Here is a 13,557-nt window from a genome sequence, read left to right on the forward strand (position 1 = left end):
GCCCGATTGGAAAGGGAGGGAGCTCCCTCCCTCTGTGAACCCGTCAAGCATCAGGTCGCTGCAACAGAACAGCAGCTGCCCGATGGGAGAGGGAGGGAGCTCCCTCCCTGTTAACCCTTTCCATACAGCGGTCCCTATGGACCACGGCATGGAAGGGGTTAAACGGCTAACATCGGTGCCAGCACTGATGTCGGCCGTTTCAAGCAGAGTGTCATCTGTATGCTGACACTCTGCTACCCGCTTCGGCCATCCTGAAAATGGGGGAAGGGGGGGCGGGGAATCGCACACATGCTCGGCCATCCTGAAATGGGACACATCAGGAGCTGCGGGGAGGGGGGGGTAGTAATAAAATAACATGATTTATATCTATCTACATATTTAACAAGGTTCTGATCCCAGAGACTCCTTCAAAAAAATGGAAACCCCTCTATAGACAGATGTTTAGTGGTTCTTGCCCCTTATCAGCATGGGGCAGAGTACTGTTTGGGTGGCTAAGATGCCGTAGATGCAGCTCAAGAGTTTCTAGTTCTCATTTAAGAAACCCTGTATGAAGACTTATTTTCAGGGATTGCTCATGGAAGCAAATTAGCTGGTGTCAGGACTGATCAAAAAAATCTGGCAGCTATTCACAGCAGTGTGCGTGTCTCTAGCATATAGGTAGCCTGCATGTGCATGTGCAACTTGTGTTCAGTGGTATGTATGTGGCATGTGTCTCTCATGCTAGTAACATATGTTCAACCTGTGTCCAGTAAGTAAGTGGAGCGCATGTGGCACGTGTCTGTGTGAATGGTGCATTTGCAGCACGTTTCCAGAATCAATGATGTATGTGGCATGAATCCTGAGTTTGAAGGCCACAAGTATGATATGTATCCAGCATGTGAACAGTGCATTTGAAAGGTGTCTGTCATGAGTGATGATTGTGTGACATATATTTTTGAGTGTGAAGGGCATGTGCTTAGCATGGTATAATATACACTGCTCAAAAAAATAAAGGGAACACAAAAATAACACATCCTAGATCTGAGTTAATTAAATATTCTTCTGAAATACTTTGTTCTTTACATAGTTGAATGTGCTGACAACAAAATCACACAAAAATAAAAAAATGGAAATCAAATTTTTCAACCCATGGAGGTCTGGATTTGGAGTCACACTCAAAACTAAAGTGGAAAAACACACTACAGGCTGATCCAACTTTGATGTAATGTCCTTAAAGTCAAGATGAGGCTCAGTAGTGTGTGTGGCCTCCACGTGCCTGTATGACCTCCCTACAACGCCTGTGCATGCTCCTGATGAGGTGGCGGACGGGCTCCTGAGGGATCTCCTCCCAGACCTGGACTAAAGCATTTTCCAACTCCTGGACAGTCTGTGGTGCAACGTGACGTTGGTGGATAGAGCGAGACATGATGTCCCAGATGTGCTCAATTGGATTCAGGTCTGGGGAACGGGCGGGCCAGTCCATAGCATCAATGCCTTTGTCTTGCAGGAACTGCTGACACACTCCAGCCACATGAGGTCTAGCATTGTCTTGCATTAGGAGGAACCCAGGGCCAACCGCACCAGCATACGGTCTCACAAGGGGTCTGAGGATCTCATCTCGGTACCTAATGGCAGTCAGGCTACCTCTGGCGAGCACATGGAGGGCTGTGCGGCCCTCCAAAGAAATGCCACCCCACACCATTACTGACCCAATGCCAAACCGGTCATGCTGGAAGATGTTGCAGGCAGCAGAACGTTCTCCACGGCGTCTCCAGACTCTGTCACGTCTGTCACATGTGCTCAGTGTGAACCTGCTTTCATCTGTGAAGAGCACAGGGCGCCAGTGGCGAATTTTCCAATCTTGGTGTTCTCTGGCAAATGCCAAATGTCCTGCACGGTGTTGGGTTGTGGACGTCGGGCCCTCATATCACCCTCATGGAGTTTGTTTCTGACCGTTTGAGCAGACACATGCACATTTGTGGCCTGCTGGAGGTCATTTTGCAGGGCTCTGGCAGTGCTCCTCCTGTTCCTCATTGCACAAAGGCGGAGGTAGCGGTCCTGCTGCTGGGTTGTTGCCCTCCTACAGCCTCCTCCACATCTCCTGATGTACTGGCCTGTCTCCTGGTAGCGCCTCCATGCTCTGGACACTACGCTGACAGACACAGCAAACCTTCTTGCCACAGCTCGCATTGATGTGCTATCCTGGATAAGCTGCACTACCTGAGCCACTTGTGTGGGTTGTAGACTCCGTCTCATGCTACCACTAGAGTGAAAGCACCGCCAGCATTCAAAAGTGACCAAAACATCAGCCAGGAAGCATAGGAACTGAGAAGTGGTCTGTGGTCACCACCTGCAGAACCACTCCTTTATTAGGGGTGTCTTGCTAATTGCCTATAATTTCCACCTGTTGTCTATTCCATTTGCACAACAGCATGTGAAATTGATTGTCACTCAGTGTTGCTTCCTAAGTGGACAGTTTGATTTCACAGAAGTGCGATTGACTTGGAGTTACATTGTGTTGTTTAAGTGTTTCCTTTTTTTTTTTTTCAGCAGTGTATATTCATAGGGACACATAGCAAAATGAGATGGGTCCCAAACAGCAGCATACGTAGCACAATTCAAGGTATAGATAATAGTAGTGCTAGATAGTCGAAAGCCACTGTCTAGTTATTTCAAAAATTTTACAGTGTTCTTGCACCTGAGTGTGCCCTCCGAACCTCTGGGCACAAAAGCAGCTGCTATTGCTGCTACAGCTATAGCTACACCCATGAATATGCCAATCTGTAAAAAAAAATCATGGATCACACATCCACATGCCGTGCATTGATCTATTGCATAATTTATAAACAAGTCCTATAAACCATGAATGCACTGTGTGAGTGGTGTAAGTGCTCCATGTGCCCAGCATATCAATGTTGAGTGTGTGGCATGTGTCCAGTGTATGGTTTGTATGTGTCCCATTTGCGAGTAACACATTCATTTTTTTAATTCATATTATATATTGTTTTCCATTATTGTTTTAGAGTATAAATAAGGGTTCATTCACACGTCCGCAAAATGGGTCCGGATCCATTCCGCCACGTTGCGAAACGGATCCGGACCCATTTATTTTCAATGGGGCCGCAAAAGATGAAGACAGCACACAGTGTGCTGTCCGCAGCTGCACTTCCGTTCCGCAAAGAATAGAACATGTCCTATTCTTGTCAGCAGACACGGACAAGAAAATGCATTTCTATTTAAAGTGCTGGCCATGTTTGGTCCGCAAAATGCGGAATGCACATGGCCGATGTCCGTGTTTTGCGGATCTGCAATTTGAATGGAACCTTAAATATAGACGCAACCCGGTTTTAGAAAACAAAAAAATTTGAATTATTTTTTCTTATACTTATTAAACTTTCCTTGGTGTTTTAATGAAGTTGGGGTTCAAGGTCTTCCAGCCCTTTGCAGGCATTGCACTGGAGCCTTCCATCACACACCAAGCACTAGCTCTCTATCATTATTGCTAATGTATGTCTAGTGCCGGTAGACAATTTTTCTTTTGCTCAGCCAGTGCCAGTCCACTCACAAATGTGTCCAATGCTCATCCAGCACCAGCCCACATGTCAAAAATTACAGATAACAGCGATGTGTCAGCTTGATACATCTATGCATGTCTAGAGCTAATTCACATGCCAGAGCAAAGGTTTATTGGATCATTGAGACCAAAATTAGCAATGTGCAAACCTCACCCATGGATGCCCCTGATGGTTGCATAGAAGCAGGTGACATCAATCTGATTGATGGCTGCCTTGCCTAAAGTTCACCTGTCATTGTTGCTGATGCTTGCTTAGTGCCAGCTCATTCATCGATGTTCCCACAACATGCCCAGAGTCAGTACATTCAAAAGTTCCTGTTGTATGTCCAATCCCAACTCACCTGCCAATCATTCATCCATCAATTCAACCCTCCACAGCTCACGAGTCCTTGTATGCTCGGCTGATATTCTCCCACCTGCCCAATACACCTCATGCATTTCTTGCGCAGCGACAGGCCTGGAGGATGGATAGATAGATAAACAGCAGCCTACAGTGGGACAGGATTGTCCAATGACAGGCTCTCCCACACCCAATTCAAACTTCACTTCAGTGACTGAACCTGCCAAATACAGGCCCACACCCCCTCTACACCAATGCCTGCTTACATTTCCTAATGTCAGAGATGAACACGGCCAGATGCTGCAATGCTTTTCCTTTTTGACATGACCGAAATCTTTCCTAGTAGCCGAGCTGACCAGACCTGGACAGGGTCTACAACTACTGCACTGTGGAGGAGGTTGGAGCTGTGTTTTATTACCGATATAATACAGCGATGGAATGTAAAAGAACCGGGCTCAGGGGAAAACAGGGGAACAACAAGACATCCCACAGCCAGGAAAGTCTGGCACTGCTGGTCCACTGCGGACTAAGAAGCAAGCACTTTTTAGCAAGATTTATTCTTATAATCTTAAAAAATATGGTACTTTTTTTGTGGGTTTATTGGCAGTGAAGGCAAAGTGACCCAAATGTATTTCTTATGCAGGGGTCCAAGGCTGCCAGTGTCCACCCCTGCTTGATGACCTGGGTCATATTCCCTTTTTACCCACTATCTTATTTGATGGCAATGATAACAGAAAAAGAAAAAGTGCTTTCTAACAAGTTGATATTGCTTACTATAAATCCTTTCACCAAGTATTATTTTATTTTTCCACAACCCTTTTTCTTTCTGCAGGTACTTGTGGATTGTTACTACACTCATGTTCCCATTACATCATGCAATTTGCCAACAAAACCAGTGGAAATGATTTTACAATTCTTGGCCTGTTAGATTCTGCAGAAGCAAATATTCCTCTGTTTGTTGTCTTCCTGTTTATATTTCTAGTGACAATTACTGGAAATGTCATCATTTTGACTGTTGTGACAATGGACCAGTCTCTTCAAACACCCATGTATGTTTTGCTTTCTAATCTATCATTTCTAGAAATATGGTACACAATGACGATAGTACCAAAACTTCTAGCTAACCTGTTGATGAAGAGTAATAGTATCTCTTATTCTGGATGCATAACCCAACTTTTTTTCTTTGTTACATTTGGGGCCACTGAATGTTATTTGCTTTTAGTCATGGCTTATGATCGGCACATGGCAATCTGTAAACCACTTTATTATTCCAGCCTGATGAACCCAAGTACATGTCTGCAACTAATTTCCGGTTCCTGGGTAACTGGTGTTCTCACAGGGTTGATCCCTGCTCTCTTTATCTCCCATTTAGACTTTTGTGACTCTCGACATGTAAATCACTTCTTTTGTGACATTCCACCTCTTTTGCAGCTGTCCTGTGGTGACATCTACCTTGCAGAAATTTCAATTTTTATCTTGTCTTTTTCTGTGTTGCTATCCTGTTTATTGCTTACGTTAGTGTCCTACTTCTTTATAGTCGTCTCCATATTACAAATTAAGTCTAACAGTAGTAGGAGTAGAACATTTTCTACATGTGGAGCTCACCTTGCTGTTGTACTGATCTACTATGGTACTATGATATTTATGTATGTCCGTCCTCACTCCAGCTACTCCTTAAAGTTGAATAAGTTTATTTCAGTTTTCTACACAGTTGTAACTCCGGGTCTAAATCCTATCATCTATACTCTGAGAAACAAAGAGTTTAAAATATCTGCTAAAAAGATTGCACAGAGAATGTTACCATCAGGCTTTAATAGAGAAACATTTTCAATACAGAAAAATGTAAGTAGTATTTTTTAAAACAAGTTACTGAGCCAAAACAGACAAGAATTGTATCTGGATAACAATTTAGGAAATACAGTAAACTGACATTTATTCAATTTTTGTCAGGGTAATTCTTGTAAATTGCAAGTTAACCACTTCTAGACCAGGCCATTTAACTCCTTAATGAAGGTACCTAATTTTGCGAATCTGACATGTGTCACGTTATGTGGCGATAACTTTTGAATGCTTTTACTTATCCAAGCCATTCTGAGATTGTTTTTTTCGTGACACATTGTACATCATGTTAATGGTAAATGTGAGTTAATATGTTTTACTTTTATTTATAAAAAAAAATCCAAAATGTACAGAAAATTTAGAAAAATTCACTCAATTTTAATCTCTCTGCTTTTAAGATCAGTTAGTAATACCTCATAAAATAGTTATTAATTAACATCATGTCTACTTTATGCTTGCATCAATTTGGTCATGTTATTTTTTTTTTAATGTTAAAAGGGTGAGAATTTAAGAAGCAATTTTTTAATTTTTTCAAGAAAATTTCCAAAATCTGTTTTTTAAGGACCAATTCAGTTCTGAAGTCACTTTGAGGAGCTTACATAATAGAAACCACCCATAGACTACCCCATTTTAGAAATTGCACCATTGAACTATTAAAAATTGATTTTAGAAATGTTGTTAACCCTTTTGGCATTCCACAAGAATGAAAGCAAAATGGAGGTATAATTTCATGTTTGTTTGTTTTTTGCAGATTTTCCATCCATTTTTTATTCCTGTAACACATCGAGGGTTAGCAACAAAACAAACCTCATGTATTATGATTCTGCAGTTTACAAAAACACCCCGCATGTCTTTGTAAACTGCTGTATGGGCACATGGCAGCACCCAGAAGCCAATGGTTTTTGGAGGGCAGATTTTGCTGGAATGGTCTTGTTGCATTTGAAGAGACCCTGAGGTATCCCTTCAATGAAAACCCCCAAAAAGGGACCACATTTTAGAAACTACACCACCCAAGGAATTTTTAAGGGATGTAGTGAGCACTTTGACCCAACAGGCATTTTATAGAATTATAGCTGCGAAAATGAAAAAAAAAATTTTTTTTACATGAAAATGGTGCTTTAGGCCCAACATTTCTTTTTCACAAGGGATAACAGGAGAATATTATCCTACAATTTCTTACCCATTTTCTCCTGAATACAGTAACACTTTTGTGGTTGTAAACTGCTGTTTTGTTGACTGAGCAGTGTAGGGGCTTATTTTTTGCGAGACAAACTGTAGTTTTTATTGGCACCATTCTGGGGTACAGAATTTCTATAAATATTTTTTTTTTTCATGTTTTACTACTTTTGCGTTATAAAATAACTTTTTATTAAAAGTCTGTTATATTTTACATGTGTCAGGCTAGGGTGATAAGTTATGTACTCACTGAGAAAACAGCTCTTGACCTTGCTTCAGTCTTAGTTGAGGTAGTCCAAATCCTGAGCTTCCACACAAGTGATATGACAGAATCCTTATCTGCCTTAAGAATAACGGTGAGGCTGCCAGAAGCTGTTAAGTCCTTCACCAAATTAGAAAGGCGCCTAGAGCCTATAACAATGGCTTTGTCCTTCCTTTGTCTTGATCCACTAAATATCAGAAATCCACTTGTTGCTCTTGAAGAATAAGGCCCCTTTCACACGGGCGTTGCGGGAAAATGTGCGGGTGCGTTGCGGGAACACCCGAGATTTTTCAGCGCGAGTGCAAAACATTGTAATGCGTTTTGCACTCGCGTGAGAAAAATCGTGAGTGTTTGGTACCCAAACCCGAACTTCTTCACAGAAGTTCGGGCTTGGGATCGGTGTTCTGTAAATAGTATTATTTTCCCTTATAACATGGTTATAAGGGAAAATAATAGCATTCTGAATACAGAATGCATAGTAAAACAGCGCTGGAGGGGTTAAAAAAAATAAAAAATCATTTAACTCACCTTAATCCACTTGATCGCGGCCCGGCATCTACTTCTGTCTCTTTTAATGTATAGGACCTGTGGTCATTTCTATGGGGCCTGCGTTACGTGAAAAACGCACAAAGAGGAGCATGCTGCAATTTTCACGCAACGCAAAAGTGATGCGTGAAAATCACCGCTCGTGTGCACAGCCCCATAGAAATGAATGGGTCGGTATTCAGTGCGGGTGCAATGCGTTCACCTCCCGCATCGCATCCGCGCGGAATACTCGCTCGTGTGAAAGGGGCCTAAAGGTAGACTTCCCTCCGCCTGTTTTCCTGGTTTAGATCCTAAGGTGTATGATGGCCAGTGATGGCCAGTTCGCAGTATTCGCCGACAAACACATGCGATCTGCCATCTTTGTTCCCAAGCACGTCGATGCAGAGGTAAGTCCTTACCTGTGCCTGCGCCGCGAGCCGCTCTGAAACACATGCGGTCACCGGGAGCAGGCAGTTCCGAGAACAGCCCGATAAAGGCTGTTCTCAGAATCTCCCTTAACTAGGCATTCCCCCCTTTGTTTAATATGTGTCGGCCTCGACACATTCTGGACGAAGTCTCCTGAAAGACACAAAAAAGAGGCAAGCATGCAAACAAGCATACAGATATAAATAACATGAAAATGCACATTATGAAAATACACTTTATTAAAGAACATAATAACTTAAGTGATTGCAACGCAGAATGGGATATGGGTCGGCCTTTTTTTTCTGATCTTGCCGGTGACACAAATGGGCATTGATCTGGGCAATCTAATATATACATCTGAGTGTATGTGTGTGTGTGTATGTCCGCTAAAGGAATCCGCACCATTGCATTTACAATCACGAAATTTGGCACACAGGTACATCAGGTGTCCGGGAAGGTTTTAGAGCAGGTGTCAGCTGTCTAGGACGTACCGTTCCCGATATATTCCCAAAAAATGCATTAGCCAATAGAAGCTTGGTCATATGACCCTTATCAGCCAATAGAAGCTCTCACGTCTTTGAGCCTCCACATACAGTTTTACTCCAGGTTTCCATAACAACCCAGCCATTTATTTTCACTGCTGTAGATGAGTTTTAAAGGAAATCTGTCACCAGGATAATCGCTTTTGAAGTAAAGCCATGGCCCAATAGCACTTAGTACCTTATTTCAAGATGTGCCTTTGTTCCAGCAACAGATGTTTTTATCCTCTGAAAATCCAGTTTATTTTATATGCAAATGAGCCAGTAAGGTGCAAAGAGGGGCGTCACTCTTGCAGGAAGTAGCCCAGACACGCCCCCTGCCACAATGTGTCCACCCTCAAAAGACTTAAAACCCGCCCCCAGGTCCCACTAAGCCACGCCCCTGATCCTGTTAGGTCACGCCCCCTCCCACTCCTGAGCCGACGGGGATTGAAAAAATGAAGGTAAAAATCAACTTCTGTCAGCTGCAGGGGTGGGAGGGAGGGTGACTTTCTCCCTGCAGCTCACACTCACTTAGGCTCCACTACACTTAGGCTCCATTCAGACGTCCGCAGTGCATTGCGGATCCTTAAATTGCGGATCTGCAATACACCCAGCCGGCAACCCATAGAAATGCCTATTCTTGTCCCAATTGCGAACAAGAATAGGACATGCTCTATTTTTTTCCGGAGCTGCAGACCGGAAGATTGGGGCCACGCTCCGGAAATGCGGATGCGGACAGCACACTGTGTGCTGTCCGCATCTCTTCCTGCCCCTTAGAGAATGAACCTGTGATTATGAAGGTTCTAGTCTAAATTTTCTTGCAATATATAGAGGGTGGCACCTTTTTTAGACTGAACATGCCCATCTACCTGGGACTTCTGAGCAGAGTACGTTTGTAGCTGGTTCCTACACTGCCCTGAATATTGTAGGCTTAAAGGGAACCTGTCATGTGGATATTTGATTATAAACTAACTAATTATATACAATCATTAACTACTAAAAAGTACCTTAGATGTATTCACTTACTGGTGTGACAGATGGTTATCTCATAATATACACACAAAGATGCCGCATGCCGCATGCTAATGAGCTGATTTGAGTCCGGCGTGATGTCATTGAGTCCAGCGTATATTTAATTCAGAGCTATAGCCACTCCCCTGCCCACCTGGAAACAAACTGTCATTCAGCAGCAGGTGGGCGGGGAGAGTCAGGAGCTCATGAATATTCAGGACTCATCATTATCAGCTGGAGCTTTTCAATACAAGATGTTGGCAGATTGACTGGGTCAATTAAAGAAAGTGACCCAGCATTGTTCTAAGAGAATCAATCACTTATTTATGTTGCCCTTAGTTAGGACACCATAAAACTGGTGACAGGTTCCCTTTAAGTAAGTCCAAAGTGAGGCAGTATATTTAGAGTTAGGGACCCATCTGCGGAAACCACCTTGACGCCTGGTAGATGGGCCCGACACGTATGTGCGCTAAGAGCTTCCATTACTCATTTATAGTCGGTATTGTACCACTTTTATCTAGAATGACCCCCATTTCTTAGATCTATTGTTTGTATATATAACGGTGTGCAGCCATTTTGTTTTTTGTAATTATGTTTGCTTCATGAATATGCACCTGAAGGTTCTAGTCTAAATTGTCTTGCAATATATTGAGGGTGGCACCTCTTTTAGACTGAACACGCCCATCCACCTGGGACTTCTGAGCAGAGTACGTTTGTAGCTGGTTCCTACACTGCCCTGAATATTGTAGGCTTAAGCAAGTCCAAAGTGAGGCAATATATTTAGTGTTAGGATAGAGAGGAGGGAGACGTGAACCGTGAACAGGCGGCACTGCATGCACTGAATACGCCTTGCAAAAACCGAGCCAGATGCAGTCAGGAACACTTCTAAACGTGGTGCTCAGCAAAATAGTGTATAGTGTACAAATGGCAACTTGGAGAGAGAAGTGAAAAACAAAGTTGCGGCACTCACCGAAGTGTATCAAAAAGTATCCTTTATTGTAGCTTCCTCAACAGGTAGCAGTGGGGATCCAGGGCGGACACATAGTTGCGAGCAGCGACGGCCGTTTCGCGCGCTCAGACGCGCTTCCTCAGGCCACTGAGTGCCGCAACTTTGTTTTTCACTTCTCTCTCCAAGTTGCCATATTTAGTGTTAGGGACTAGAGTTGAGCGGACACCTGGATGTTCGGCAGGTTCGGGCCAAACTTTAAAAAAAAGTTGGGGTTCGGGACCCGAACTTGACCCCGAACCCCATTGAAGTCAATGGGGACCCAAGCTTTTAGCCCCTAAAATGGCTCTAAAGTAGCCCTGGAAAGAGCTAGAGGGCTGCAAAAGGCAGCAAAATGTGCTTAAGAGCATGGCAAGTGGATAGGGAAATGAATAGAAATAACATAAAAGACCTTAAAAAAAAAAAATTAGGAATGATCTAGGAGGAAGAGGTTGAGGAGGCAGTGAATGGGTGGATGTGGCGGTGTAGGCTCACGTGGCGGTCTTGGTGGAAGCGGCGGCGGAGGAATAGGTAGCCAACACAGATGTGTGTTATTTTGCATTTTTACATAGGGGTATCCCCCAAAATATTGGGACATATAAAAAAAAAAAAGGAATAAGTGCACTTGAGTACAAGGATGGATGGTTGAGGCTGTTAGAACTGTCTATTCTACACAAGGTACAAACAAGTCTTGTGGGATCCAGGACTGGTTCATTTTAATGAACGTGAGCTTGTCCACGTTGGCTGTGGACAGGCGGCTGCGTCTGTCTGGCTGTCTGTCTGTCTGGCTGCAGGGCCGGCCAGCACCTCCAAGGCATACAGGGCAAGCTCTGGCCATGTGGACAATTTGGAGACCCAGAAGTTGAATGGGGCCGAACCATCAGTCAGTACGTGTAGTCGTGTGCACAGGTACTGTTCCACCATGTTGGTCAAATGCTGCCTCCTGCTAACACGATCCATATCAGCAGTTGGAGCCGGTTGTTGCGGTGAGGTGACAAAGCTTTTCCACATGTCGGCCATGCTAACCCTGCCTTCTGAGGTGCTGGCGCTGACACAGCTGCGTTGGCGACCTCTTCCTCCTCCCCTGCCTTCACCTTGTACTTCCACTTGTCCCCCGGCGTCAGTCGGGAATGCTCTCAGGATAAGATAAGATAAGATGCCTTTATTGTCACTGTACAATACAATGTAATACAATGTACAATACAATGAAATGTTTGGAGCAATCCTAGATGCCATGGACAGAGGAACAAGAACTGACATTTAAACAAAAGTATTACACTAGAAAAAAAAAAAAAAATATATATATATATAGCAAGAGCAAAGTAGGAAGTGCTTATGAGTATATACAGTGGCGGAAATAATTATTTGACCCCTCACTGATTTTGTAAGTTTGTCCAATGACAAAGAAATGAAAAGTCTCAGAACAGTATCATTTCAATGGTAGGTTTATTGTAACAGTGGCAGATAGCACATCAAAAGGAAAATCGAAAAAATAACTTTAAAAAAAAGATAGCAACTGATTTGCATTTCATTGAGTGAAATAAGTATTTGAACCCTCTAACAAAAAAAGACTTAATACTTGGTGGAAAAACCCTTGTTTGCAAGCACAGAGGTCAAACGTTTCTTGTAATTGATGACCAAGTTTGCGCACATTTTAGGAGGAATGTTGGTCCACTCCTCTTTGCAGATCATCTCTAAATCCCTAAGGTTTCGAGGCTGTCTCTGTGCAACTCTGAGCTTGAGCTCCCTCCATAGGTTTTCGATTGGATTAAGGTCCGGAGACTGACTAGGCCACTCCATGACCTTAATGTGCTTCTTCTTGAGCCACTCCTTTGTTGCCTTTGCTGTATGTTTTGGGTCATTGTCGTGCTGGAACACCCATCCACGACCCATTTTCAGTTTCCTGGCAGAGGGAAGGAGGTTGTCGCTCAGGATTTCACGATACATGGCTCCGTCCATTTTCCCGTTTATGCGAATAAGTTGTCCTGTGCCCTTAGCAGAAAAACACCCCCAAAGCAAAATGTTTCCACCCCCATGCTTGACGGTGGGGACGGTGTTTTGGGGGTCATAGGCAGCATTTTTCTTCCTCCAAACACAGCGAGTTGAGTTAATGCCAAAGAGCTCTATTTTGGTCTCATCAGACCACAGCACCTTCTCCCAGTCACTCTCTGAATCATTCAGGTGTTCATTGGCAAACTTCAGACGGGCCTGCACATGTGCCTTCCTGAGCAGGGGGACCTTGCGAGCCCTGCAGGATTTTAATCCATTGCGGTGTAATGTGTTTCCAATGGTTTTCTTGGTGACTGTGGTCCCTGCAAATTTGAGGTCATTAACTAACTCCTCCCGTGTAGTTCTAGGATGCTTTTTCACCTTTCTCAGAACCATTGACACCCCACGAGGTGAGATCTTGCGTGGAGCCCCAGAGCGAGGTCGATTGATGGTCATTTTGTGCTCCTTCCATTTTCGAACAATCGCACCAACAGTTGTCACCTTCTCTCCCAGCTTCTTGCTAATGGTTTTGTAGCCCATTCCAGCCTTGTGCAGGTCTACAATTTTGTCTCTGACATCCTTGGACAGCTCTTTGGTCTTTCCCATGTTGGAGAGTTTGGAGTCTGCTTGATTGATTGATTCTGTGGACAGGTGTCTTTTATACAGGTGACTAGTTAAGACAGGTGTCCTTAATGAGGGTGACTAATTGAGTAGAAGTGTCTAACCACTCTGTGGGAGCCAGAACTCTTAATGGTTGGTAGGGGTTCAAATACTTATTTCACTCAATGAAATGCAAATCAGTTGCTATCTTTTATTTAAAGTTATTTTTTCGATTTTCCTTTTGATGTGCTATCTGCCACTGTTACAATAAACCTACCATCGAAATGATACTGTTCTGAGACTTTTCATTTCTTTGTCATTGGACAAACT

The 13,557-nt window shown here is 43.5% G+C and overlaps 1 protein-coding gene across 1 annotated transcript; it reads left to right on the forward strand.

Annotated features, from left to right (window-relative positions):
- Positions 1-4,766: 4,766 nt before the first annotated feature.
- On the forward strand, positions 4,767-5,753 carry LOC120990811 (olfactory receptor 11L1-like). Its single transcript, XM_040419714.1, has one exon. The coding sequence runs from the start codon at positions 4,767-4,769 to the stop codon at positions 5,751-5,753; it is 987 nt and encodes a 328-aa protein (XP_040275648.1).
- Positions 5,754-13,557: the final 7,804 nt, after the last annotated feature.

The sequence above is a fragment of the Bufo bufo genome, chromosome 2, assembly GCF_905171765.1.
Source record: "Bufo bufo chromosome 2, aBufBuf1.1, whole genome shotgun sequence".
Taxonomy (NCBI): Eukaryota; Metazoa; Chordata; class Amphibia; order Anura; family Bufonidae; genus Bufo; species Bufo bufo.